This window comes from Glycine max, chromosome 4 (assembly GCF_000004515.6).
Source record: "Glycine max cultivar Williams 82 chromosome 4, Glycine_max_v4.0, whole genome shotgun sequence".
In the NCBI taxonomy this organism is placed as follows: Eukaryota; Viridiplantae; Streptophyta; class Magnoliopsida; order Fabales; family Fabaceae; genus Glycine; species Glycine max.
The window spans coordinates 6,583,408-6,607,043 of record NC_016091.4 but is presented as its reverse complement, the minus strand read 5'-3'; the positions used below and the strand labels follow the sequence as shown (position 1 = coordinate 6,607,043).

At 35.2% G+C, this 23,636-nt stretch overlaps 5 protein-coding genes across 6 annotated transcripts; 1 reads left to right on the top strand and 4 right to left on the bottom strand.

The window, feature by feature from the left end:
• Positions 1–1,712: 1,712 nt before the first annotated feature.
• GLB3 (2-on-2 hemoglobin) lies at positions 1,713–2,714 on the bottom strand. The gene is made up of 3 exons (NM_001250415.2): positions 2,368–2,714; positions 2,046–2,190; positions 1,713–1,971 (listed from the first exon to the last, which is right to left on the bottom strand). The coding sequence occupies exons 1-3, from the start codon at positions 2,633–2,635 to the stop codon at positions 1,866–1,868; spliced, it is 519 nt and encodes a 172-aa protein (NP_001237344.2). The 5' UTR covers positions 2,636–2,714; the 3' UTR covers positions 1,713–1,865.
• A 3,596-nt stretch (positions 2,715–6,310) lies between these two features.
• Positions 6,311–7,891, bottom strand: LOC121174775 (glycine-rich cell wall structural protein 1). The gene is made up of 2 exons (XM_041014862.1): positions 7,419–7,891; positions 6,311–7,316 (listed from the first exon to the last, which is right to left on the bottom strand). Exons 1-2 carry the CDS (start codon positions 7,591–7,593, stop codon positions 6,571–6,573), a joined length of 921 nt encoding a protein of 306 aa, XP_040870796.1. The 5' UTR covers positions 7,594–7,891; the 3' UTR covers positions 6,311–6,570.
• A 3,893-nt stretch (positions 7,892–11,784) lies between these two features.
• Positions 11,785–15,483, top strand: LOC100797975 (serine/threonine-protein kinase AFC3). Of its 2 annotated transcripts, XM_041014860.1 has the most exons (12): positions 11,785–12,066; positions 12,148–12,274; positions 12,471–12,497; positions 12,590–12,743; positions 12,844–12,892; positions 13,310–13,424; positions 13,597–13,688; positions 13,774–13,921; positions 14,562–14,626; positions 14,718–14,815; positions 15,001–15,106; positions 15,230–15,483. In XM_041014860.1, exons 1-12 carry the CDS (start codon positions 11,974–11,976, stop codon positions 15,365–15,367), a joined length of 1,212 nt encoding a protein of 403 aa, XP_040870794.1. In that variant the 5' UTR covers positions 11,785–11,973; the 3' UTR covers positions 15,368–15,483. The 2 variants fall into 2 exon arrangements, with proteins under 2 accessions (XP_040870794.1, XP_040870795.1); XM_041014861.1 differs by lacking the exons at positions 11,785–12,066; positions 13,310–13,424 and having other exon boundaries at positions 12,152–12,274; positions 12,471–12,743.
• Positions 15,484–16,300: 817 nt separating this feature from the next.
• LOC100806657 (putative pentatricopeptide repeat-containing protein At3g15130) lies at positions 16,301–19,585 on the bottom strand. The gene has a single exon (XM_041014859.1). It carries the CDS (start codon positions 18,478–18,480, stop codon positions 16,417–16,419), a length of 2,064 nt encoding a protein of 687 aa, XP_040870793.1. The 5' UTR covers positions 18,481–19,585; the 3' UTR covers positions 16,301–16,416.
• A 373-nt stretch (positions 19,586–19,958) lies between these two features.
• Positions 19,959–22,625, bottom strand: LOC100806128 (tRNA (guanine-N(7)-)-methyltransferase). Its single transcript, XM_003523678.4, has 2 exons — positions 22,471–22,625; positions 19,959–20,945 (listed from the first exon to the last, which is right to left on the bottom strand). Exon 2 carries the CDS (start codon positions 20,928–20,930, stop codon positions 20,163–20,165), a length of 768 nt encoding a protein of 255 aa, XP_003523726.1. The 5' UTR covers positions 20,931–20,945; positions 22,471–22,625; the 3' UTR covers positions 19,959–20,162.
• Positions 22,626–23,636: the final 1,011 nt, after the last annotated feature.

Genomic DNA, 23,636 nt, shown 5'->3' with positions numbered 1-23,636 from the left:
TTTGCTATATTTTTTATGATTTCCCCCCTAATATTTTATAAAATAAATACTGTATAAAATAAAATAAAAATATTCAATACTTTAAACTATAATTCATTTAACTCTTGTAAATTTTATCGATTGCAAAATACCACTTGAATCAGCGTGACAACTTAAATAATTTGTTTGAGATCATAGATTTAAACTTCATTGTCGTTATTGCGTGAAAATAATATATTTACCAATTAAAAAGATTTATACATAATACTTTGATAAAAAAATATAATTATTCATTTATTCTTCTAATTTATGATTTTACAGGTTGATTAGAATACGAAAAAAAATTAACAAAAAATGGATAAAGTTTCATTTCCCCCCGTTTCTGTTCAGTATCATGCTGCTGCCACTACACACTGCAAAACAGTAACCGAAAGGTTCGAAACTTTGTGTGGTACTGCACGTGAACTAGACCATATCATATATTACAACAAATTCTATTGAATTACAACAAAAAAAAAAGACCATCATCATGCAGATACTTTTCAGGAAAAACAGTATTATTAGTTAGTTGATTAGTGTGATTTATGAACACCGAAAGTTGAAAGTACATTTCAGGTAAAACAAAATGTAAATGCTTTAACTTGAATTGCGCATCTTAACAGCTACTAAGTTTCATGAACTCCTTGACAAGGGAAGTAAATATAATGGACGCTTTTTCAATCCCTTTTCAATTCCATTAAAATGTGGTTGCTGCGTGCTGATTTTCGCATGAGAAATTCAATTTTTTTTTATTGGAGCCAAAATGTGATGCACAAATTCGTCCTACAAGGCTCCTCAAAAAAAAAAAAAAAAGAACGAAAATCGTCCTACAAGGCAATACGTCCATGAACAAAAAAGGTGTCGTAAATAGTAATACAAGGTTGGGTCCCCACTATCCGGGTGCCTTTGAATATGCCACTTTGTTATTTTCATTCCCATTTTTTGTTAAGTTTATAGTCCAATTTTCTAAAAAATTATTTGACAAAAATATCCTTGAAAGAAATATATTTCGAATTCCATTGTGTATTGTGAAGTCATTTCCTCTAATAACACAACAAAAATAATATGTTTCTATGGTATATCTCAACAAGTCCTGTTGAAATATACAGTAGAAATGTGTTCTTGCTGTGAATCTTGAGTCTCCACATATTTTGTCCAAATACATAACAATAACATTTGTATTGTATATCCGGACTAGAACTGTTAAGATAGAGATACACAATGGAAAAGTATTTCTCTTAAGGATGTTTTAGTCACAAAAAATTTCATTAGCAAGTTGGAGGTAAACTTCAGAAAAAAAGAGGTGAAAACAACAATCCCTGCCAATTTCATGTATATAGACCAAAATAAATTGTTGAAGAACTCCATATATTGTGGGGAAAAGAGTAGCCCACATGGTTTTTGAGACCACCTTGGAACAGCTGGAATATATAGTTGTCTATGTGCTTGGTTAATATGTGTATGATAGAGAATAACTTTTTTCCTCTTTTTTATTTTATTTTTTATGTGGGACGCATTAAAACATAGGGTAAATTACATTAAAATTCCTTGAACTTAAATAAAGTTACGCTCGTTACTCTTTTCTATCTTTTTTTTTTATGCACACTGACCACCTTACTTTATATACACATGCACCACAATATTAATTAGCACTTATTTTGTTAATCCTAACTGTTCCTGATTTGTAACAATTTATCGTAACAAACTAATTAACGAGATTCGTTTATGAAACATAATAATGCTTGAGTTTAGAATATCCTCAAATACAAACTGATCATCGAACATTGTATTTGACATCTGATATGATGATACCTTATTCTTGTCAACGTTGCACAAAGAGAAAAATGCTAAAAGTTTTTACATGGGTGCTGCTTCAGGGCTGCATCCTTACACGGTACGTGAAAGTTTTGATCCTTTTGCTCAACTCCAGCCACAAGGAAATATGCAGTGTGCCTGAAAAAGTAATTAAGGTTGTTATGAACGTGTTCTCCATGAAATGAAGAGGTACTTGGGGGAAGAAAACAAACCTGAAAAAGTTGATGAGTTTGATCTTTGAGTCATCATCTATGGCTGAGGTACTGTCCAATGCTTGTCCCATATGATGTAACCACCTGTTTGCAGCTTCATGCGTGAGAGGAAATGGTCGATGTCTAGCGATTAGTGCAGGGTGCCCTGACATGCACAACCCATATAGAATTAAAGGTTTAAACTGTGATTAGAATTTAGAAGCAGCAATTTTTATCTCTTTCATTAAACAAAATACCCCACAATATATACTTGCGAGTTTCATGATTTTTTTTATGATAAAACAGTAAGGTTGGTAAGAAATGAAATAAATGAGCAGAGCACCTCTTCTTTGAGAATAGAGAGTGGGGCCACCCATTCTCTGGACGAGGAACTCGATCTGGTTCTGAATTGCGTTCTGTTTGTCAGAATTGGCAAATATTGAACGAAACCACTCTTGGTCGTCGTCATACACCCTGTTGTAGAAATTGGTAGAGAGATTAACCAAGGTTTGAAGGCCAAGCTTGTGAAACAAATTGGCCTCGTCTATGGCAAAAGCATCAGCTATGGAAACTCCACTCCATTCAGAGGCCTTCTGTTGCAGACTCTGCATCGCCAATTATCACTCCCTCAATACAACATCACATCATCTTCTTTTCAACTACGCATGCCAATAGAAACTTCATTTAATTAGTAACTTGATTTATAACTTATTTAAAGTATATAAAATGAGATCTTCTCCACGGATATTCCTTATCCGACCCAACCCAACCCGTTGTCATTAATATTAAGTTAGATTAGAATAATAAAAACGGTGGGCGCGGCTACGTATTTTTATTTTTTATCTTAGAAAAACTCTTTAAAATATTAACTTTATTGTATTTTTTTTCTCATGGGAGTGAAGGGCCGCGGACGAGACGATACGGCACCTAGCTATGGTGCTGAATGTTTTTAAAATATTTATCCTCTAATTAAAGCTATCTATATATGTATAGGCTCATAATAAATTAATATAATAATTATTATTATATTAAATAATATAAAAAACTAACTAAGCACTTCGTTTTTTTGTTAATAGTTTCTCTTAATTTATTTATAAACGAGGTTGTGCGTACGGCAAAAGAAAAAGAATCTGAAATATAATAAGGCTTAATTAAGTTTAGAATATGTGAATATAATTACCATTAAAATATAAATTGACATCTGTTATGATACGTTGTTCTTCTCGATGCGGTACTAGGAAAATGCTAAAAAAAATTACATGGTTGGTGCTTTAGGGATGCATCCTTACATAGTTGCAAGAGATATATGTCATGCTCTTTACCTAAACCGTGGCTTTAGTTAGGAATATATAATTTAGTCTTTCTAATCTTCTGCTATATTATTACTTTTATAATTAATATTAGGTGTTCATTTTAATATTTTGTTAGAGTTTTAAACCAAAAAATAAGATACAGTTAATCTAAAGTGAAAATTGATTTTTTTTTACTAAGATTTAGGTAGTTTAAATGTAAAGTGAAATGTTGTATATTATTTAATGAAACTTTTTTAAATGAATGCATTAAATTTTTTTTTCAACTTTCAAGAGAATTTATTTATAAAAATTTGTGACAATTTTTATTTTCACTATAAATAGAGAAGATAACTAGTGGAGAAGATATACATGAAGAGAGTTTATGAGAAGAGAGATTATAAAACAAAGTCTGTGTTTGTGTGAAAGTGTTATCTTTTCTTGTAACTATTAAGTGAGGTAGTCTGATTGGTAGAGCAATATAGGTTTGGAGTGAGTTATAATCTTGTAATCATTTTTGTGATAAGAAAATATTTTGGTTTCGTAGATATAAGTAAAAAGTGTCAAATCATGTTAAATTATTCTTGTGTTTGTTTTTTTTTTTACGCGTTAAATTATTTTTGTTATTAATTTTTGTTGTGTTCTCAACATTGTGTGAATAATTTTATTTGTTGGACTGATAATTGCGAAAGAGGTTGAAAGTGCCTCTATTATCCACGTTATCTACTAAAACCTCGACAAGTGGAATGTTTTACGTGAAAGCAACATTAATTTTGTCAATTCTAAAAGATGTGAAGAGAGAAGGTTTGCACGCGTTGGAAAATTGTAATCAAACACTCTAAAATTTTGACCTTGCCATGCAATTATTGAAGCTAACACTTAAAGGAGGATGAATTTGGAGACATATTCGTTAGAGAAACAAATCAGGTTGTTAGATATAGCTTTAAAAAATACACATTTCGTTTTTTTATAACTCCTATTTTTTTTCTCTGTTTTTCATCTTTATCATCACATTACATATTATATTTATTATTTTTTTCTCTTTATTTCTTTTCTCTGTCTCTTAAATATTTTCTCCACGCCAATGACTTTAATTAAGAGCATATATCGGGGTGGACCTTTACCATTATTCTTTCATATCATATAGCTAGGTGAGCATATATTAAGAGCAATCAACAAACCACACTGACAGGAGGATGCGGTTCGGTCTTCCCGGTTTTATTGGGGGCTTCAATAATTCCGACAATTGTCTGATGGGCTAAGTGGTAGTTTTTTCTTCTCATTTGTTTTTTGAGTTTATGAAATTGAATTTTAATATTAAAAGGTTAATAAAATATTAATATGATGTGATATGATTGATAAATAATTTTATTTTAAGCATGTGATTATAGATTAAATCCTTGCTTTGTATGCATGGAAAAAAATATGTTAAAAGGAATTAATTTCTAAAACAAGGATTAATCATTAACTTTTATCAAAAAAATATCTTGGTTTACAAAAAAAGTGAATAAAATGAAATAGTAATTTTTTTAATTTTTTGTCTATTTTTGAAAGAAAATTTTATCTTATATTTATTCATTTAAAAATCAGAAAATTGATATAGTTATTATTTTTTTAATTGTGCATTTAATTTTACCTAATTCTTAAATATTTTACTTATATAACTATTGTAAATGGGAATAATAAGAGTGAAAATCATATTAATTAAAAATGATTTTAATATAAACGAGAATCTTAATTTTATTTATTAATCTAATTACTATCTTTAAAAAATAGATTAATAAAACCTGGGGGTAAAATAAAATGTTAATATATGAAAAGAAAAAAAAATTCTTCTAGATTTTATACCATAAACTAAAGGAAAAGAAAGAAAAAAAAACAGTACTGAATGTAAGTGCTTTTCATAAAATTCAATTTTTTTTAAACCTAATTCATTCTATAAACTTTTAATCAATTCAAACATAACCAAAAAAAATATTGGAAATATAAATATATTGAAATGGATAATGTTATGATGCAAAACAGATTTATACATATAGCAATATATCTTTAATAATCTTAATAAGTTATATAAAATTTTATTTGATTATTAAATTAACAAATAACTAAGGTTTAATTATTTGAATAAATTAAATTAACCATTTATAGTAAATTAGAAAAATGTACTTAAATGCACTTTTGTTACTTACAAAAATTATCAACAAACCAGCTTCCCGTTAAGAAAGTCATTAGCCGTGTTGACCCACAAAAAATGAGTCTGAGAAGTAGTATATTTTTTATAATAAAAAAATGTGATTCGCCTATTGGATTGTATAGATAAAGGTTAGTTTCATAAAAAATGTTATCCTTACTTTGTATTTTCACAACAATTGCTACAATACGGAAAAATATACAAATAAATAGAAGTATAATACATATAGATCGATTTTCTAAAAATAATATCATGAAAATACAAAGTAGAAATAACATTATTACATAAAAAGGATAATAGTTATATGATATTCTATTTTCGAAGCATACACGTCTCATTTTGTTGTGGGTGTGATATCTAAGCATATTTTGCCTAGTATGAACTAACCAAATTATGCCTTGTATGATTGACATTTTTTCGCGGTATTTTCTATTATAAGTACATGGTTTACTATCTAAACTTATTAAACATTTTTTCTTTCATATCCTTTTTATTGATGTGTTTGATCCTGCAAACGTAAATATAGGTAACATATATATATGAGTATCAATTGCAATATTAAATGAAAGGGTTTAATAATAGAATCCTCAGATAGCGTTGTCACGAGCCATGCTGGATGCTTCATCAGTTTCGATATTAGATCGAACAGAGTGACATATAATAGGTAAATTCATTAATAATTTCTTTCATTTAACCAGTTGTGTAATCATCTCAAATTTGGAAATGTAAATTGTCTAAAAGAAAAAGTGAAAAAAGCAGAAGAGCTAGCATGCTACACCTTGTACAAACTTACACTTGCACCCCACTAAAAACAATATTATATTATTGCCAAAAATTAATAGAGACATGCAGACATTACAGGCTACAAAGCTTTGTTTCCCATGCATAATTAATTCTAACAAGAAGACCTATATATATAGCATAGCATCATCTGATAGAAGAGTAGCAAGTAGCAACCACTATAACTTAAACCGAAATAATATTATACGCATTAATTAACTGCCGTTTTAACAGAAACATATGGAAAGTAAAACAATTTGAATGACTCGTGGTTACCATATTCAATCTAGTGGCCCCCACCAATTCCACCACCAAATCCAGCACCACCGCCACCCCCAAATCCACCCCCTCCACCACCGCCAACTCCTCCTCCTATTCCACCTCCTCCACCAGCTCCAAACCCTCCTCCACCACCTACACCACCTCCAACCCCACCACCGCCGCCAAATCCACCTCCTCCACCTGCACCACCCCCTCCTCCTACACCACCACCAACTCCCCCTCCAATGCCACCGCCACCACCTGCACCCCCACCAATGCCACCACCAACACCATGACCTAGACCACCTCCACCACCCACTCCACCGCCAATGCCACTACCGACTCCATGACCTAGCCCACCACCACCACCGGCTCCACCTCCAATGCCAAAACCTACACCATGACCTAGTCCACCTCCACCTCCTAGACCGCCACCGCCACCAGCTCCACCACCAATGCCAGCACCAACACCGTGACCTAGCCCACCTCCACCACCAACACCGTGACCTAGCCCACCTCCACCACCAACACCGTGACCTAGCCCACCTCCACCACCAACACCATGACCTAGCCCACCTCCACCTCCTAAACCACCTCCGCCTCCAAAACCACCAGCAGCTCCACCACCAACACCATGACCTAGCCCACCTCCACCTCCTAAACCACCACCTGCTCCACCACCAACACCATGACCTAGCCCTCCTCCACCTCCTAAACCACCACCCCCGCCAATGCCACCACCTACACCGCCTCCAAGGCCTCCACCAGCACCTCCACCAAAGCCACCGCCACCGCCCAGGCCACCTCCTCCACCTGCACCACCACCAAAGCCACCACCTAGGCCTCCTCCTCCTCCTAAACCACCACCAGCACCGAAGCCAAGTCCACTACGCTTAAACCCTCTCTTGATAATCCCAGGCCCTAACAAATGTGGTGGATGAATCAAATGCTTGTCATCCTTAACCTCCCCCACTACCAACGAGCCACAACTGGCAAGTGCAATGCACAAGGCAAACACAACCACAACGCCATTAGAATGAACTTCCATTGTAAGATGATCAGCTGGAGAAAGAACAAGAGACCGAGTATTGGTGCAGTGAAGGAGTAAGGGTATTTATATCTATCTATCTATATATACTGAAAGAGTAGCATATTTGAAGGTGAAGGGAATAAATGAGGCTCAGCTGTGGTTGGCTGAGAGATTTAATTGTTCAACTGTCCTCCTCTCCAACGCGCTCTGAAATGAAAGTCACTGTTTCACGATTCCAGAGCACGCTTTTGACCACTTGCTACCTGCTTTTCATTTTCAAGCCCTGCTTCTCCATCTACTAACATTTCTTCTTTCTTGTTTCTAGTATTAGACTAGACTATTAGTTGGCCATTATACTACTTGTACGTGCATGCATTATTGGAGCTTCTGTCACCCTTATTAATGCCTTGCTCTGCTACACATAAATGCAGCAACCAAACTGCGTTCTCTCTGCAGTATAGACTTCTGCACGCCACTCTCTCTCTCTCTCTCTAGCCAACCACAAGTCCACACAGCAGCATTTTTTTTTTTTGGTTTGAAGGAGGGCCCCCCCACAGCAACATATAAAAATGATTTTTCGAAAGAAATAATATATATATATAATCGGTATTTTAATTATTATTATTTTGGGTTGCTTACTAAAAAATGGAACTCCAAGGTTTTATGCATGTGGCCTTCCAGATAGAAATGTGTTCTTATACAATTAATTAGGATTAGGATTTAGGACCCATTAAATTCTCTTCTCACCTTTTAGTTTTAAAATGTACCATTATTTTCTTAAACAATTTTATGCTATACTTTACAATTAAATTTTCATTCAAAATCCATTATGTTTTAAAATGTATCCCAACCCATTCTTCCACACACCCTTCAAAACCTTAATTAAATTCACGCTCCGTGCACCACGTACGGCTCTGCCACCACCGTCAGCATATCCTCATACGCCTCTTTATAGTCGCCACTGAATACAATCCTAAGTATTTCGTAACCACTTCAACGACTCTGGAACCACTACTACATATAAAAGACTTTTTGCAACATTTGTGCGGTAACATTTGTAAAAATGTTACGATTTTTTGTTTAGTATAATTTTTGTAACATTTATTAAAAAAATGTTACCAAATGTCGCGTAAAAAAATGTTGAGAGCTACCACATATGACTACTTATTTAATTTCACTTTTTAATTCGCTAATCTCTCGTCTCACCTTCATTTTCTCCAAAACACGTTACAATGTGGCTAATCTATTTCTCTCTTATCCCACTCTCAATTTTTCATCCATCTCTCTCTGTCTATTTGCGCGTGCGTGTAGCAACTTCTCCCCTCACATCGACGAATCTCTCTGTCAATTGAATCTCTCTTGTTGCAACCTAAGTTGATGGGAATCCTCTGTTTGGTATGGCATTTTTGAATCACTCTTATGCATGCCATGCAATTTTGATTTCAATTCCAATTGAACAAAATGGTGAGATTTGTTTTCTGCATCAAATTTTCCTCTTTTCGAATTTTCATGGTTTACTCTTACCCACTCAGCTTCGCAGCGTCTTAGAACTCCAACAAACCCCCTTCTAATCGCAGTAATCTCTCCCAACACAAGGTTTCGGGTTTATGCCTGTTTATTATGCATTCAATCCTCCTAATACTAAATATAGAGAACTGTGATTTGCTTCATCACTTTCTATTCATCATTGCTACTTCTCTACTTGTTATAGAGAAAATCAAACTTTCCAAGATCATAATTTTGTCTTGATATTACTACAGGTTCTGAGTATGACTTTATTGAGGTTACAAGGTCATTTTGATTTCAAGAACACAATAGTTATTGTAATTTTGCCATCTTAACTCATTCTAGATGTTCATTATTGTGAATGGAGAGAACTTACACTTGGACAATAGATTTTCATTTTAACACAAGCTAGTGTGTCCATGCAGTGAACAACGATGATATCTTTCACTATTCTAAGAATATTAACTTGTATAGATTTTTATTATTTGATTAGTCCTTTTCTAACATTTATAGAACTATCTTAATATAGTAGTTATTTACAACTCTCTCAATTATGTCAAGTGATTAGTCCTTTTCTCATAAATAGATAATAATATATTGTTGCGTGCTTGCCATGCATATCCATGCACCATTCCTATGAGCAATGATCTTCAGACATTCCATTTTTTTAAATACTTCATCATTCAGCACCTTAATTTTATTTATCTCTATCTCTCTTTTTATTACCTCATATTACCTATTCTTTTTTTCACTAGTGTTGATTAGCATTTGGAATGTCTAAAAATCATTTTTCTTATACAACTACATGAGTTTCACAACATAAGGTAGTGCGGTGCCCCATCAGCCGCTGCCCCACCAATGCCACCACCCCCACCACCACCAAGTCCACCTCCTAAACCGCCACTGGCGCCAAAGCCACTCCACCAGCACCATCCCCTGCACCTCCTCCTAGATCACCTCCGTCACCCCCCCGGGAAGTCAATCCCACCAAGACCATGTCCGAAGAAAGTCTTGTCATCCTTAACTTTTGCTAGCTACCTCCCCCACTACCAACGAATTAGTGGCAAGCACAATGCATAAGGCAAACACAACCACATTAATGCCATGTGAAACAACTTTCATTCTGAGGGGAGGTGAGGTGAGGAGGAACAAGAAAAAGAATTAATGTGTAACTGGATGAATGCGTTTTTGTCCGATGAAGGAATGAACCTATATATATACTGAAAGAGTAGCTAAGTATAGGAAGGTTCACTTCACTCAAATTGCTCAACTGCCACTTGTAAAGAAGGAAATGACGTTCAGCTACCGATCGTTGCCGCCTCAGTGATTTAATTTCCGAACTGTACTAGTTTCAAATGAGACAAATTATTAGATAGGAATTAGTGTTTTATTATGAGAATTGTTATAATGAATTATAGAACTAAAAAACATCTTACATTCGTCTCTTTTTTATTGTGTAAAAATATTGTACAAGTACAAATTTTCCTTATTGTTCATGATAGTTTTTCTTGTTCATAGCTTGGTTATGCAATATCGGTACAGTTAGTAATTAATGCTTCTGTTTGAAATGGGATCGTGACAATGAGATCAATTCTGCATAGGTTTGCTGAGGAAGATACATCATACATGTCACAAAGGACTGAAGATGTGCGAGCTCATCCTACTCATTTCTTGCATATGTTTGGATTTGGAACGTGAGAAATTAACCTGCTGGAAGAGTAGGAGAGAGTGAGAAAAAAATATTAGGAGATGAGAAAAAAAAAATCTTTCATTTAACTTTCTTTCTTAAACTAGACACGTCATTGTGAAGAGAGTGATAAAAAAATATCAAGGTATGTATAACACGAAGTTTTTTAGTAAAGTATATTGGAGTTCCCTTTTCGACTAATAATACAATTAAATTAGTGTATATAAATATGAAATAATTTTTCTATCAGTAAAAGAAAAAAAAAAGTATTATTGATTGGGCACAAGGGGTACCCCCATAGACATCCAGTCTTAGAGCAGCTGATCAACAAAATAAATCATCATAGAAACATACAGAACAAAACCAACATCAATTTTGTTCCTTCTATGCAATCTTTACCTAAAGCTAATTTTGAGGCTGAATTAAATCCGAATTTCAATGATAAGAAGACATATGTATATAAGAAGAAAGTATGCACCACATGAATTCCTACCTCAATGGAATGTATAGTGACGCTCTTTGATGTTTTGTGAAATTCTACATTTTTTTTACACGAACTTAGATTCTCTGCATCCCTACAGCCTCTACAAGAATACATCAACTTTCATAATTATATATATTTGTTATACTATCATTGAAGATGATTTCCGTTTGTATTAGTTTATAACATGTTTATGTCTCTTTCAATCCAAACGAAAACACATTTTGTTTTGAACTAATACAAAATGAAAATGCGTACCCCAATACAAAATGAAAATATGTTTCCATTTTGTTTCAAAATCAATGAAAACGTGCCTCTCAAAAGGGTATTTCTGTCCAAAAAAATAGACTACCACAGGAGACATACTTAGCAACAAAAAGGTGTGTTTATTGTTTAACAATGTCCAGCAAGATTTGTTCCTCTTTTGGGCCTAGGCCCAGTTGAATACTAAAAACAAAAATATACAAAAAAACCATACAGCAGCGAACGCTGTCGTTTCACCTTAGTACGCACAGACCACAGCACAAACCAACGTAATTTTTTTAAGCAGAGAAAGCATAAAAAAAAAAAACTGAACCCTAACGCCTTTTGGTTTCACAATCATAGCCCAACGTGAATCCTCTTCCATTTCTCTGCAACTGCATTCTCTTTCCCTTTCCGCCGCAGCGATTTTCAGAGATTTAACCTTCTTTGTTCGTAGATATGCGCGGTTACTGATTAGTTGATGATAGCTGTCGACAAATTTCACATGGAAAGAGAACGAACACGGAAACGCCCTCGTCTTGCATGGGACGTTGCCCCTCCCTCAGTGTCCGAGGTAAGCTTCCATCCATTTCCCAATTCATATTAGATTAGGGTTTCTTCTTTACATATCTGTGTTCATCGTTTATTATTGTAGGCGCAACGGGCTCTGCCAGTGCCCGGTGACGAAGAATTCGAAAGAAAGCACGTTTCGCCTCCGAAAAGGGACGACGATCGAGAGGGCCATTATGTCTTCAATCTTGGCGAAAATCTCACTCCTAGATGTAATTTTTTTTTTTTTGCAATTTCGATGGATTTGGAAAGTCAAACAATTTAGATTGAGTCTCATTTTTGGTGCATGCTGTGTTATGGGAAACTTTAATCTGTTCTATTCTGTCATCACTCATGCAAGTGTTGATGGTTGTCCTTTTTCTGTTTAAGCAGCGGTTTTAATATGTTATGATTTTTTTTTTTTTATAGATAAAATCCTCAGCAAGATGGGTGAAGGTTAGCGGTCAAGTGTCCTCTGAATACGAGATTTTAATTTTTTTTTTTTTGTCACTGTGCTTGTGTCATTCAGCATATTGCTAGTGCTGTAGGCACATTTGGTCGGGTTTTGGAATGTTGGGACCGCCAAACCAGAGAATATGTGGCTATCAAGGTAGTTAGAAGCATACGGAAATACCGGGATGCAGCGATGCTTGAGATTGATGTGCTTCAACAACTAGCCAAGAATAATAGAGGAAGCTCCCGGTATGGAGCTTATGGAGTAAAATGGATTTTAAATTTTTTTTTATACCTTATTGTACCAAGGGATGACTAATATTTGTTTCATCGTGCCTGTCATTTGCAGATGTGTGCAGATCAGAAATTGGTTTGATTACCGAAGCCACGTATGCATTGTAAGTATATTATGCCTATAGTATTTCTTTCGACTATATATTGTGTTTGATTTACCAGATTCAAGTTTATTTTGAGAAAATTGGTACTGAGTTGGAGATACTTTATTACTTCTTTGGAGGTGGGGAGTGGGGGAGGGGTTAATTCTCTGTTGTCATGAAAATGAACAAGATGCTTGGATTTTTGAATAAATCATGATTTAGTTTCTTCTCCATCGGTATGTGCATGTCTTTGTTCTCTGTTCTGCTTCTTGCTCTTTAGAAAGGGTAGGTGATTGATCCTCATTCACGTTGCTAATGAATGAGTTGTTAAGTTCAGCTATAGTGGATTGTTTTTATATATGTCCATGTGGGCTTTATTCATGGATTTGATATCTAAGCGGAAACATTCCTTTCAATGCATTTTAATGGTGTTATCAGGTCTTTGAGAGGCTTGGACCAAGCTTATTTGATTTTCTAAAGAGAAATAAATACTGCCCATTCCCTGTGGATCTTGTTCGGGAATTTGGACGTCAGCTTTTGGAATCTGTAGCATGTCTGGGGATTATTCTTGGCCTTCAGTTTATTTTTCATGTTTCATTCTTAAGTCTCTTGCTTCCAAAACAAGCCATGGCTTTTCCCTTGGCCTGCTTTCTTTGTCCAGGGATGCAGTGTATCTTGGCTGTGTCTGCTTATTTAACTTGTTTCTTGTACTTTATCATATTCAGATATGCATGAATTACGCCTAATCCACACTGACCTGAAGCCAGAAAATATTCTTCTTGTTTCCTCTGAATATGTAAAGCTCCCTAGCTATAAGGTATTTAATATTTTTGGATGCAAACATAATAATGTTTGTAGACTCAGTTATAATATATTTAAGGAAAATGATTGGACTGGTACAGAGAGTTTCCTCAGATGAAACACAATTCAGGTGCTTGCCCAAGTCTAGTGCTATTAAGCTGATTGATTTTGGTAGTACCACATATGATAATCAGAATCATAGCTCCATTGTTTCTACAAGGCATTACAGAGCCCCTGAGATTATTCTAGGTAACTAAGTATAGTTTTGGCTGCCAAGAATGTTTACTTGTTTTTCTATTGCTGTGTCAGGTGTAAGTGTGTAACATAGAAAATATGTGGTGCTTGGGAACAAAAAATTATGGATGATAACTAGGAGAAGTATTTCAACCTGCCAAAATGTTATCAACAGCTTTCGGCACATCTCTGGACAAACTTTTTCAGGACTACATGTTTGCCTTTCAATTTTGTATCATCCTGGACTTTTTCTGTTGAATGTATTGGCTTGTCTGAGTCCTGACATTTTTCTTATTTTTTATTTCATCATGTTGGATACTTTATTATTTATTTTCTTACACTATTTTTTTGGTGCCCCTTTTGTTTCCCTTCTACTTTTATCATTTTCTACCTTTTCTTTAAGGAGTTTGTCTTTAAGGAGATTCCTCGTTCGGACTCTTTTCTTATGTTGATGTTTTGGGGCATGTTAAGAAAATTGGAAGAGCCAAATCTAGTTATTTTTTTATGTAATGGTGCCATTTTAGAGACTGTTTATTTCTGTTATTACTGGGATTGAGCCTTGTCTGACTAGATGAAATTAAAGACTACTGGGTCTGTAGCATATATTGTGTACTTGTTAATGCACTCTCACCTGCATCTTAAATGATAATTTCAGGTCTAGGATGGTCATATCCATGTGATTTGTGGAGTGTTGGATGTATTCTCATTGAACTATGCTCGGTTTGTCTTTCATATCTATCAATATGTATTAAGGCATGGCTTGAATATGGAACAATTAGTCTTAGTGTTCTAAATGTGAAACTTTTGTCAGGGGGAAGCATTGTTTCAGACTCATGAAAACTTGGAGCACCTGGCAATGATGGAAAGAGTTTTGGGATCTATCCCAGAGCTCATGATTCGCAGGTCTAAGTAAGTAGTGAATTTATAGAACGTTCTTTAAATTTCCCCTTCCAGTTTTGTTCTAGATACAACCAGAGTCGCAGCCTTCCAAGTTATGAATCAATGACTGGGGAAAAGCCAAAAGCTGATTAGTTATCACCAAATATACTAAATGTAGTAACTTCTTTTTTATTCATTTGCTCTTCAATATGTAGCAAGGGCGCAGAAAAATATTTCAAGCGTGGATCGCGTCTAAGATGGCCTGAAGGAGCTGTTTCAAGGGAGAGCATTAGTGCAGTGAAGAAGCTTGGTCATCTTAAGGTTTGTTGTGTTGCCTACTGCCTTGTCAGTAATTGCTGGGTTTGAATCTTCAATCAATTAGTGCACTCCAGTGTGTGTATTAATTTTGTGAATTGTAATGACCCATAATTATTCTTAATGCAGGATATTGTATCACGAAATGTGGACTCTTCAAGGTCCTCCTTGACTGACTTGTTACATGGCTTATTAACATATGATCCGACCAAACGCCTTACAGCTTGCCAAGCCCTCGATCATATCTTCTTTAGGAATCCTACTTAAGAAACCAGATTTTTGGAATGACTTCCATTTTAAAGATTGTCGGTTGCACAGGTTACAACTTTGAATGTATCCATTTCTTTATTATTTATAGCAGTGGCTCAGTCGCGTTGAAAATATATTTTAATTTTATCATTATTTGTTTTCATTTTGTTCATTTAAACCCACTGTCTTGTTACATGGTTTAGGGTAACTGAACTCGGTTTAGGGTAGCACAAGAATTAAGGTGTGCTGGAGTAGGCGAAGCGTAAAAATTAAATAAATGAAAAAGTATTTTTACTAAGGTAACCAGGGATCGCAATTTAATCCAATCCTATGGCTACTCGCAAAGCATAGGGACCTAGGGTAAATATTTTTAATGGGGAGCAAGGGATTTACTTTCAAAATTTAATGAGAATGTTTGAGGATGGGTCTTTTTTTTTTTTTTCTCAGCCAAAGTAGGAAAATATTATATATGAACAACGCGGGTTTACGAATGTTTGAGGATGAGTATTATAATAATATTAAAGAGAAGAAATTTCATGCAGTAATATATTAAAGAATTATGATATTAAAGATTTTAATATATTTTTAAGGTTTAAATGTTTTAAATTTTTAGTAAGTATTCCATTTGTACGTTTGCTGTCTCATAAGTTTTTGTTTTGTGTTAAGTTTTTAATAAAATAATAATTTTGGGTCTTGACATTGTTTTAGTTTATGATAAATTAATGAATTTGTGTTTATTTTTTGATAATTTTTCATTTTAAATTAGTTGAGATTAAAATAAAATGTTAATTTATTAAGAAGCAAATATAAAATTCTCTAATTCTCTAATTTATTAAGATTAAAATAAAATATCAATGATAAAAAGTAAAATTATTATTTTATTAGAAATTCAAGACAACAAATTTATTAATTTATTAGAAAATAAATATAAAGATTAAGTATTTATTAAAGATAAACATATATTTCAGTCTATTTTTAATAATAAAATATAAAGAAGTATAAAGAATAAAAAGTAGATAGAGAGTTTGACATCCATCAAACAAGGGTGTTAAATTTTTCGGTTCGGTTCACCAGTAATCTCCACACGAACATAAACCGTTCTCAAATCTGTGAAACCTATTTGCATCTCTCACCACAAATGCAATCTTCAAAACCTTTGACAAACCTTTGATGAATGCATGACAATCCCCACAAACCCTCAAGTTCTTGAAAATCCTAATCACTCTTTCACCTTTTAGTTTTAATCCTCGTCTAACCAAAACCAACCCAATGGCTAATTTCTCGCTATGAACCCTCAAACTCTCCATCTTCGACTCCTCTTCAACATCATGCAATGAAAAATTTATGCTATGAACATAGCCCATTTCTTCTTTCACCCTCTTCTCCATTTCTTTCAACACTTCATGAATTTCCTCTATGAGAGGATGCATGCCATCTCCATTATAGAAAATGTGGATTTCCTTGTCCATCTCTACCCAACTACGTCCTGCCTCTTTCTTCAATCCCTTTCTCTTCAGGGTTTCTCTTATTTTCTCACTCTCTTTCCAATACCCTGCATGAGCATACATGTTTGACACCATGACATAGTTGGCTGGATTATTACCTTCCCTTCTCAAAAGTATCTCTCCCACTTGTTTCCCCATTTCCACATCTCCATGCATTCTACAAACACTAAGTAATGTCTGCCATATGCCCACATTTGGCTTTAGAGGCATTTTCTCAATGAGATTCTTTGCTTCCTTTAGGCGCCCACCTCGTCCAAGAAGATCAACCATGCAAGCATAATGCTCTACTTTCGGTTTGATCTTCTGATTGCTACATAAAATAGAGAAGTATTTTTTACCTTCTTTGATGAGTCCAGAATGGCTGCAAGCTGAGAGCACAGCCAAGTAAGTCACACTGTCAGGTTCAATTCCATTCTCTTGCATTTCGTTAAAAAGTTCAACTGCCTTATTCCCTATACCGTGTTTCCCATAACCAGTGATCATAACAGTCCATGAGACCACATTTCTTTCTAGCATCTCTCTGAAAAGTGCATCTGCCTCAACTGTTAGTCCGCATTTCATGTACATATCCAAAACTGAATTAGCCACTGACATTTCCAATAAACCATACGGGACTTTGATGGTATAAGCATGCATTTGCTTCCCTTGCTCTAGAAGGGCAAAATCAGCAAATACACCTATGATGCTCGAGAGTACAAACCCATCCATTCTATGTCTGCTCTCTCTCAACTCCCTAAACAAGTCCATGGCTTCTTTCAAATTATCTTCCTGTGCATAACCAAGAATTAGTGTGCTCCAAGACATCACACTCTTCTCTTCAATTCGATCAAACACCTTCCTAGCTTCAGCCATGCGCCTGCATTTGACATAAAGATCAACCAGAGCACCTGCAACAGCTGATTGAGCCAAGTAAGGAAACCCATGTCTGATTAAGGCAGCATGTATTTGCATTCCTTCTCCTGCTGCATCAGCACAACTACACGCCTTTAATGAGCTTGAATATGTGTATCCATCAGGAACTTCTCCCTTCTCTCGCATTTCTCGGAATAGATTCAAAGCCTCTTCACCATTTCTTTCGTTGGTATACCCAGCAATCATTGCATTCCAGCTTATAACATTTCTCACTGGCAAAGTGTTAAACACTCGGGCTGCCTCACCAACCATACCACACTTGGAGTACATGTCAATCATAGAATTGCCCACAACGGGTACCCAATCAAAATTAGATTTTGCACAAACCCCATGAATCTGCATTCCGTTCCAAGGAATCCCCAGAACCCCACATGCTTTTAAACTCGTGGAAAGTGTAAACTCGTTCGGCTTAACATCTGAACGACCCATTTTAACAAACAACAGCAAAGTGGTTTTAGCATCACTATTTTGCAGGTACCCACACATGAGAGCCGTCCAAGAGACCACATTTCTTTCAGGCATCCGATCAAACATCATACAAGCAAAATCCACGGTACCACATTTTGCGTACATGTCAATAAGATCATTACTCAAAACCAAATCACGTCGAAACCCTAGTTTCTCCACCACCCCATGTACTTGCTTTCCCTGATCAAGCAAACGACGCTTCGAACACTTATTCAGAATCTTATTCAATAGTCGACTCTCGCTCATCGATGGGAGTAAGAGAGTTAGAAAACCGTTTCGATGGAAAAAGGGTATGTGGCAATTCGAGTTTTTGAAGATATGCAGAAAGCAAGAGTGGCTCCTAATTGGGTAACATTTGTTGGTGTTTTGTCAGCTTGTGCTCATGAAGGGTTATGGAATGAGGGGTTGAAATATTTTGAAGATATGATGGTGGATTATCATTTAGAGCCAGAGATTGAGCATTAAGGTTGCCTAGTTGATCTTCTAGGACGCTCGGGACAGGTTGAGCAGGCTCTCGACACAATATTGAAGATGCCGATGCAATAGATTCGAGGATATGGAACTCTTTGTTGAGCTTTTGCAGGATTCATCGCAATCTTGAGATTGCTGTTGTTGCCATGGAACAACTTTTAGAGCTTGAGCCTGAAGAATTTGGAAACTATGTTTTGCTTGCTAACATATATGCGGAACTTGGTAAGTGGGAAGGTGTATCAGATGTTAGGAAACTAACAAGAAGCAAGAGGATAAAGAAAACCCCTGGGTGTAGCTTGATTGAGGTTAACAATTTGGTTCAAGAATTTGTATCGGGTGACGATTCAAAGCCTTTTTCACAAAAAGTGTTTTGGATCCTAAAAGGACTGAGTTTACATCAAACTAGAACCAATGACTTAATAGAATTTGTCGAAGAAGATGCAGGTCAACTTTATAGTAAAGTTATTTAGTTTAAGATTTATCTCTTTATCCTCCAGTTTAGTGAGCTTGCAGAGCTAAATCTAATTGCTTTAACCAGAAAATTTCACACTCGTATTGATATCAAATTCAACCTAACCAAAACTGTCACCGTGAAAAATAAAATGGTTGAATCGTGAACTACACTCTCCATCAATTAGTGTGGATTCTGTGGGCAGCAGCTGTGGTATGGAACATTTGGCTTTTTAGAAATCAACGTGTTTAAGGCAGTGGATAAGTGTACTCTTATACAAAAGATTGTGTTCTCAGCCTGGTCTTGGATGAGGGGATATCTTGAGTCCTTTAATTATTCGACTAATCAATGCCCAGCATGTCCAGGAATCTGTTTTGTTGCGTGAAGCCATAGTTGTTTTTGGTTGGGGAAATTTGACACCAGCTATCAGGTTCTTACACTATGCGGCAGGAAGGTGATTGAGTTGGGTATGATGAGGTGGTGTTATTGGTGATCTGTGCGTTGGATTTTTTTTTATTAGTAGGACATGCGGCGGGCATGCATGGACTTTCTCGAGCAGTATTGGTTCTGCTTTCAGATTCTTAGGTTATCTCGGGTTGGTGTAACGGGAAACAACGGTTATTTTTTTGTTATTTCATAGGGTATAGTTATGTAGGGAAAGTTGTTGTCATGGTTGGAACTTCCTTCCCTGCTTATAATTTGGTCCTTGTGCTTGTATTTGATGGGTATCTCTTGTACCCCTTTTTTAATATATACTTTTTATTTGCTGATATTAAAAAAAAACAAAAACACTCCATTGTAGTTTTGCTTTCAATATCGAATAAGTTCAGTTAAACATGAAAATACGCTCATACATAGCAAATAAAAGATGGCAAAGGCCATGTGATCCTAATGAAGCCAATTGTATGCCAGTAAAGTAGACAGATCAATCCAATGCTTAGGCATGCATTTCTTTTCCTTTTTTTTTTTTTTTAATTTGCAGCACACTAGATTAGGCAGCAGAAGTCTAGGATGCTTGATCAGATGGTACAATGCGTCTGAATACAGCCTGGAAAGTTTGTCCTTCATTTCTAGCAACCTTTTGGCCTTCTTCAGTAGCAGAACTTAAAAGCTTCACAACTGGATCTGCTTCAAGTTCTTTCTCAGTCAAGGCTTCGAACATAGGGTGATTCTCCAGACAAGACTTCATCCAGTCTCCAAGCTCTTCTACGTCTGATATTGTGTATATAATTCCACCAACCTCAAGAACATAAGCATACTCATCTAGCAAGAATGGACTGATAACCCTACGGCGATGATTCTTCTCTTTAAAATGAGGATCAGGAAACAAGAAAAACATCTTTGAGAGCGTTCCTTTCTCAAAGTAATTAGGAATATACTTCATGGAGTTAGTTCGCACCACAGAAACATTTTGGTATTGACCAGGATTTGCTACCCTTAAAGATGAAATTCGCTCCTTGACGTACTCAGTCACTTTGTCTCTAAGTTCCATTCCAATCATCAATGTTTCTGGGAACAGAGTGGAAAGACTTATGAGCAGCCCTCCAAAACCACAACCAACATCAGCAAACTGGATCTTTTTGGAACTATCAGCTTGACCAGACAAGGGAAATAACTGAGGGTAATGGAGAGAATAGTCAACATGGCTGGGTGAAATTGGCACTGGGAAGTGAGAGTCACTCAGTGGATTGCTGTGTGCTCGTGCTCGATAGAAGCGCTTTCGAGGCAATCCAGTTGACTTGCTGATAGTTGGATTTACCTCAGTCTCAGACATGTCTATTTATTCAAACTGCAATATGTTAAAAGTTAGAATCCTCAGAATAAAGAAGATTGAAAGAGAAACATATATAGTTTATTACATCAGTGACATAAATACAAGGAAAAAAACTTGTGAGAATGTGAACAAATATCAAGGTTCCACTACTTTTCATGCCATTGATTTTTAATCAAGCATCTTGGTGTACACGTTGCTAAGACATTAATATCAAGATTGAATATTGAAGTTAACATAAACTAATTTCATCCAACCTACTAATACATTAAAGTATGTCACAAGTCTTATTGTCAAGTTTCATTATCTTCATATTCAATTTGTCATTTTAAATTTATCAGATTCACAGTAGGGTTGGATTTGTTCAATCACAACAATGACACTTGGTATCTCACTATCACGTTGCTAACTAAAATTTGTCGTCTCATTAACAATTGGGAAGGCAACATTGGAAAGAAAATAACAAAAAGGCATGGATCTCTTCGTGCAGCAACTTCTGAAGTACTCAAATTTCTTTAGCAGATATCATAAGTTGATGTCATACTGGTCCAGGAAGGAATATCCCCATTATTACAAGTCGAATGTCCATATGCACATATTTAAAAGCATACATCTTTCACAGATTGTTAATTTCTAACTGAAGTATGGATTGAATGGCAAAGTAAGAGTTCCTGCTAACACATGAACAGAATATTATCTTCCAGAAAGAATGCAGTAACATGTAAACTTGCTTTGAGGAGGCTAGAATAGTCATAGGTATTAAGACAAAAAATATACTACAAATAGATAAATGTACATGGTCAATCATAACTGATTGTCTGATTCTATGACTCTTGAATTCTTCAACACCACAAATTACAAAGAAACCAACTTGGTTCCAATGCTATTCCCATGCTGTTATAAAGTAATTGATTATTAATAAAAAAAAATGGAGGACTACAATCACTACATCAATGAACTTTGAAGAATCAAAAATGTATTTTGGTATTTCCTACCTATGGCATAGCACGGACAAATAGACAATTATTGATTTTTGTATTAATTACTTTATAAGTCATATATAAAAATCTATAATGTATCAAAATTAAACTCAAATTACAATACCCCGGGATGACTCCCTTTTCAGTAACAACAAAAAACAAAACCCTACAATATAGTATTGTTTAATAACAAAATCATGAATTTATCAAATACTAAATAACAGATCAAAATAACAGAATGCCACCTTATTTCTTATTTTTCGAAATAATTAAGAAATAAATGACAGTAATTTGAGTAAGCGACAGTTGAATCACGCAAGTTTGTGGTGTAGACATTATGGCAAGCACCTGGTGTGCATATCAATTTGCATGACATTCCACGCAGTGAATAATCACATACGTGATTCGTAAACAAACTCCAAGTTCACCCTATACTAAACTCAAAGGAAAAGAACCGTAACCGATTGACTACAGAGAACAATCGATCACGATAATAAAAAAAAAAAACATATAAATCATTAAAAAGAAAGCACGAAGAAGACGTTTGCGATTAATCAGGTTACCTAACAGAGAGATTTAGAGAAAAATATAAAATTCTCCGATACTGATTCTGAATGCTGTGACTTCGCTGAGCCTCTATAGGTAGCGGTTGTAGCAGCAACGAAGTAAAGAAGGTAAAACCGAAACAGAAGCAGGCTTTGAATGGTTGAAGCAGAAGCGAAGGAGGGAACAATGTTTGGGCTCATTTCACTGGGTCTGCTTCAACCTGGGCCCAAAATATCTTTGTTCCATGGGTGATGCTAGGTGCACCAGTTTTATTGTTTGTGCACCCAGCATTTTTTGTTAATTTCAAAATTACCTTATGATTGATCTTTATGATTTGTATGGATGAATTTGATCTGTAAGTATAATTTAAACATATGGATCAACTTGATCCGTATGAAATTCGTATGATTCATACGGATGAACATGATCCGTATGAGTCGAATTAAGTTGATCCGTATGAGTCATACAGATTAAGTTGATCCGTATGAGTCATACGAATCAACTTGATCTGTATGAAATCTGTATGATTCATACGGATTAATCTGTATGACTCATACGAATCAAGTTGATCCGTATGAGTCATATGAATCAACTTGCAGATCAACTTGATCCGTATGACTCATACGGATCATTTTGATCCGTATGATTTATACGGATCAATTAACTTGATGTACCAACAATAATGTTGGGTGCACCTAGTATCATCCTTGTTCCATATTAAATTACCAAAAAAGACCCAAAACAAATGGTTCAAACATTTTTTATTTTTTTTATAAAAATTCCGATTGATTTCACAAAAATAGGACAACGATTTAATTTTTCCTTCCATTAATATTGCTTCAAAGAAAAATACTTCCCAAGGAATTTTTTGGATGCTCAATTTGAGCATAATCTAAGTATCATATGACGAGTCAAGGGTTGAGATGAAAGATTTTAAATGATAATTCTATCAACATTTGGAATTAGCCATAACTTCACCCTAGCACCAATTCAATCATTACCTCCCCTCCTATTGCTGAATAGGAAAATTGGAAGTTAGTAAATTTAATTGATCAAATCTTCGGGCCAATGGAACGAACAACTTCTTCATCATCTATTTCTCGAAGAAGATATTCTCATAATCCACCAAGTGCCTCTTTTCAACATCATGGGAGAAGACCTTGAAATTCAGCAACAATGGTGT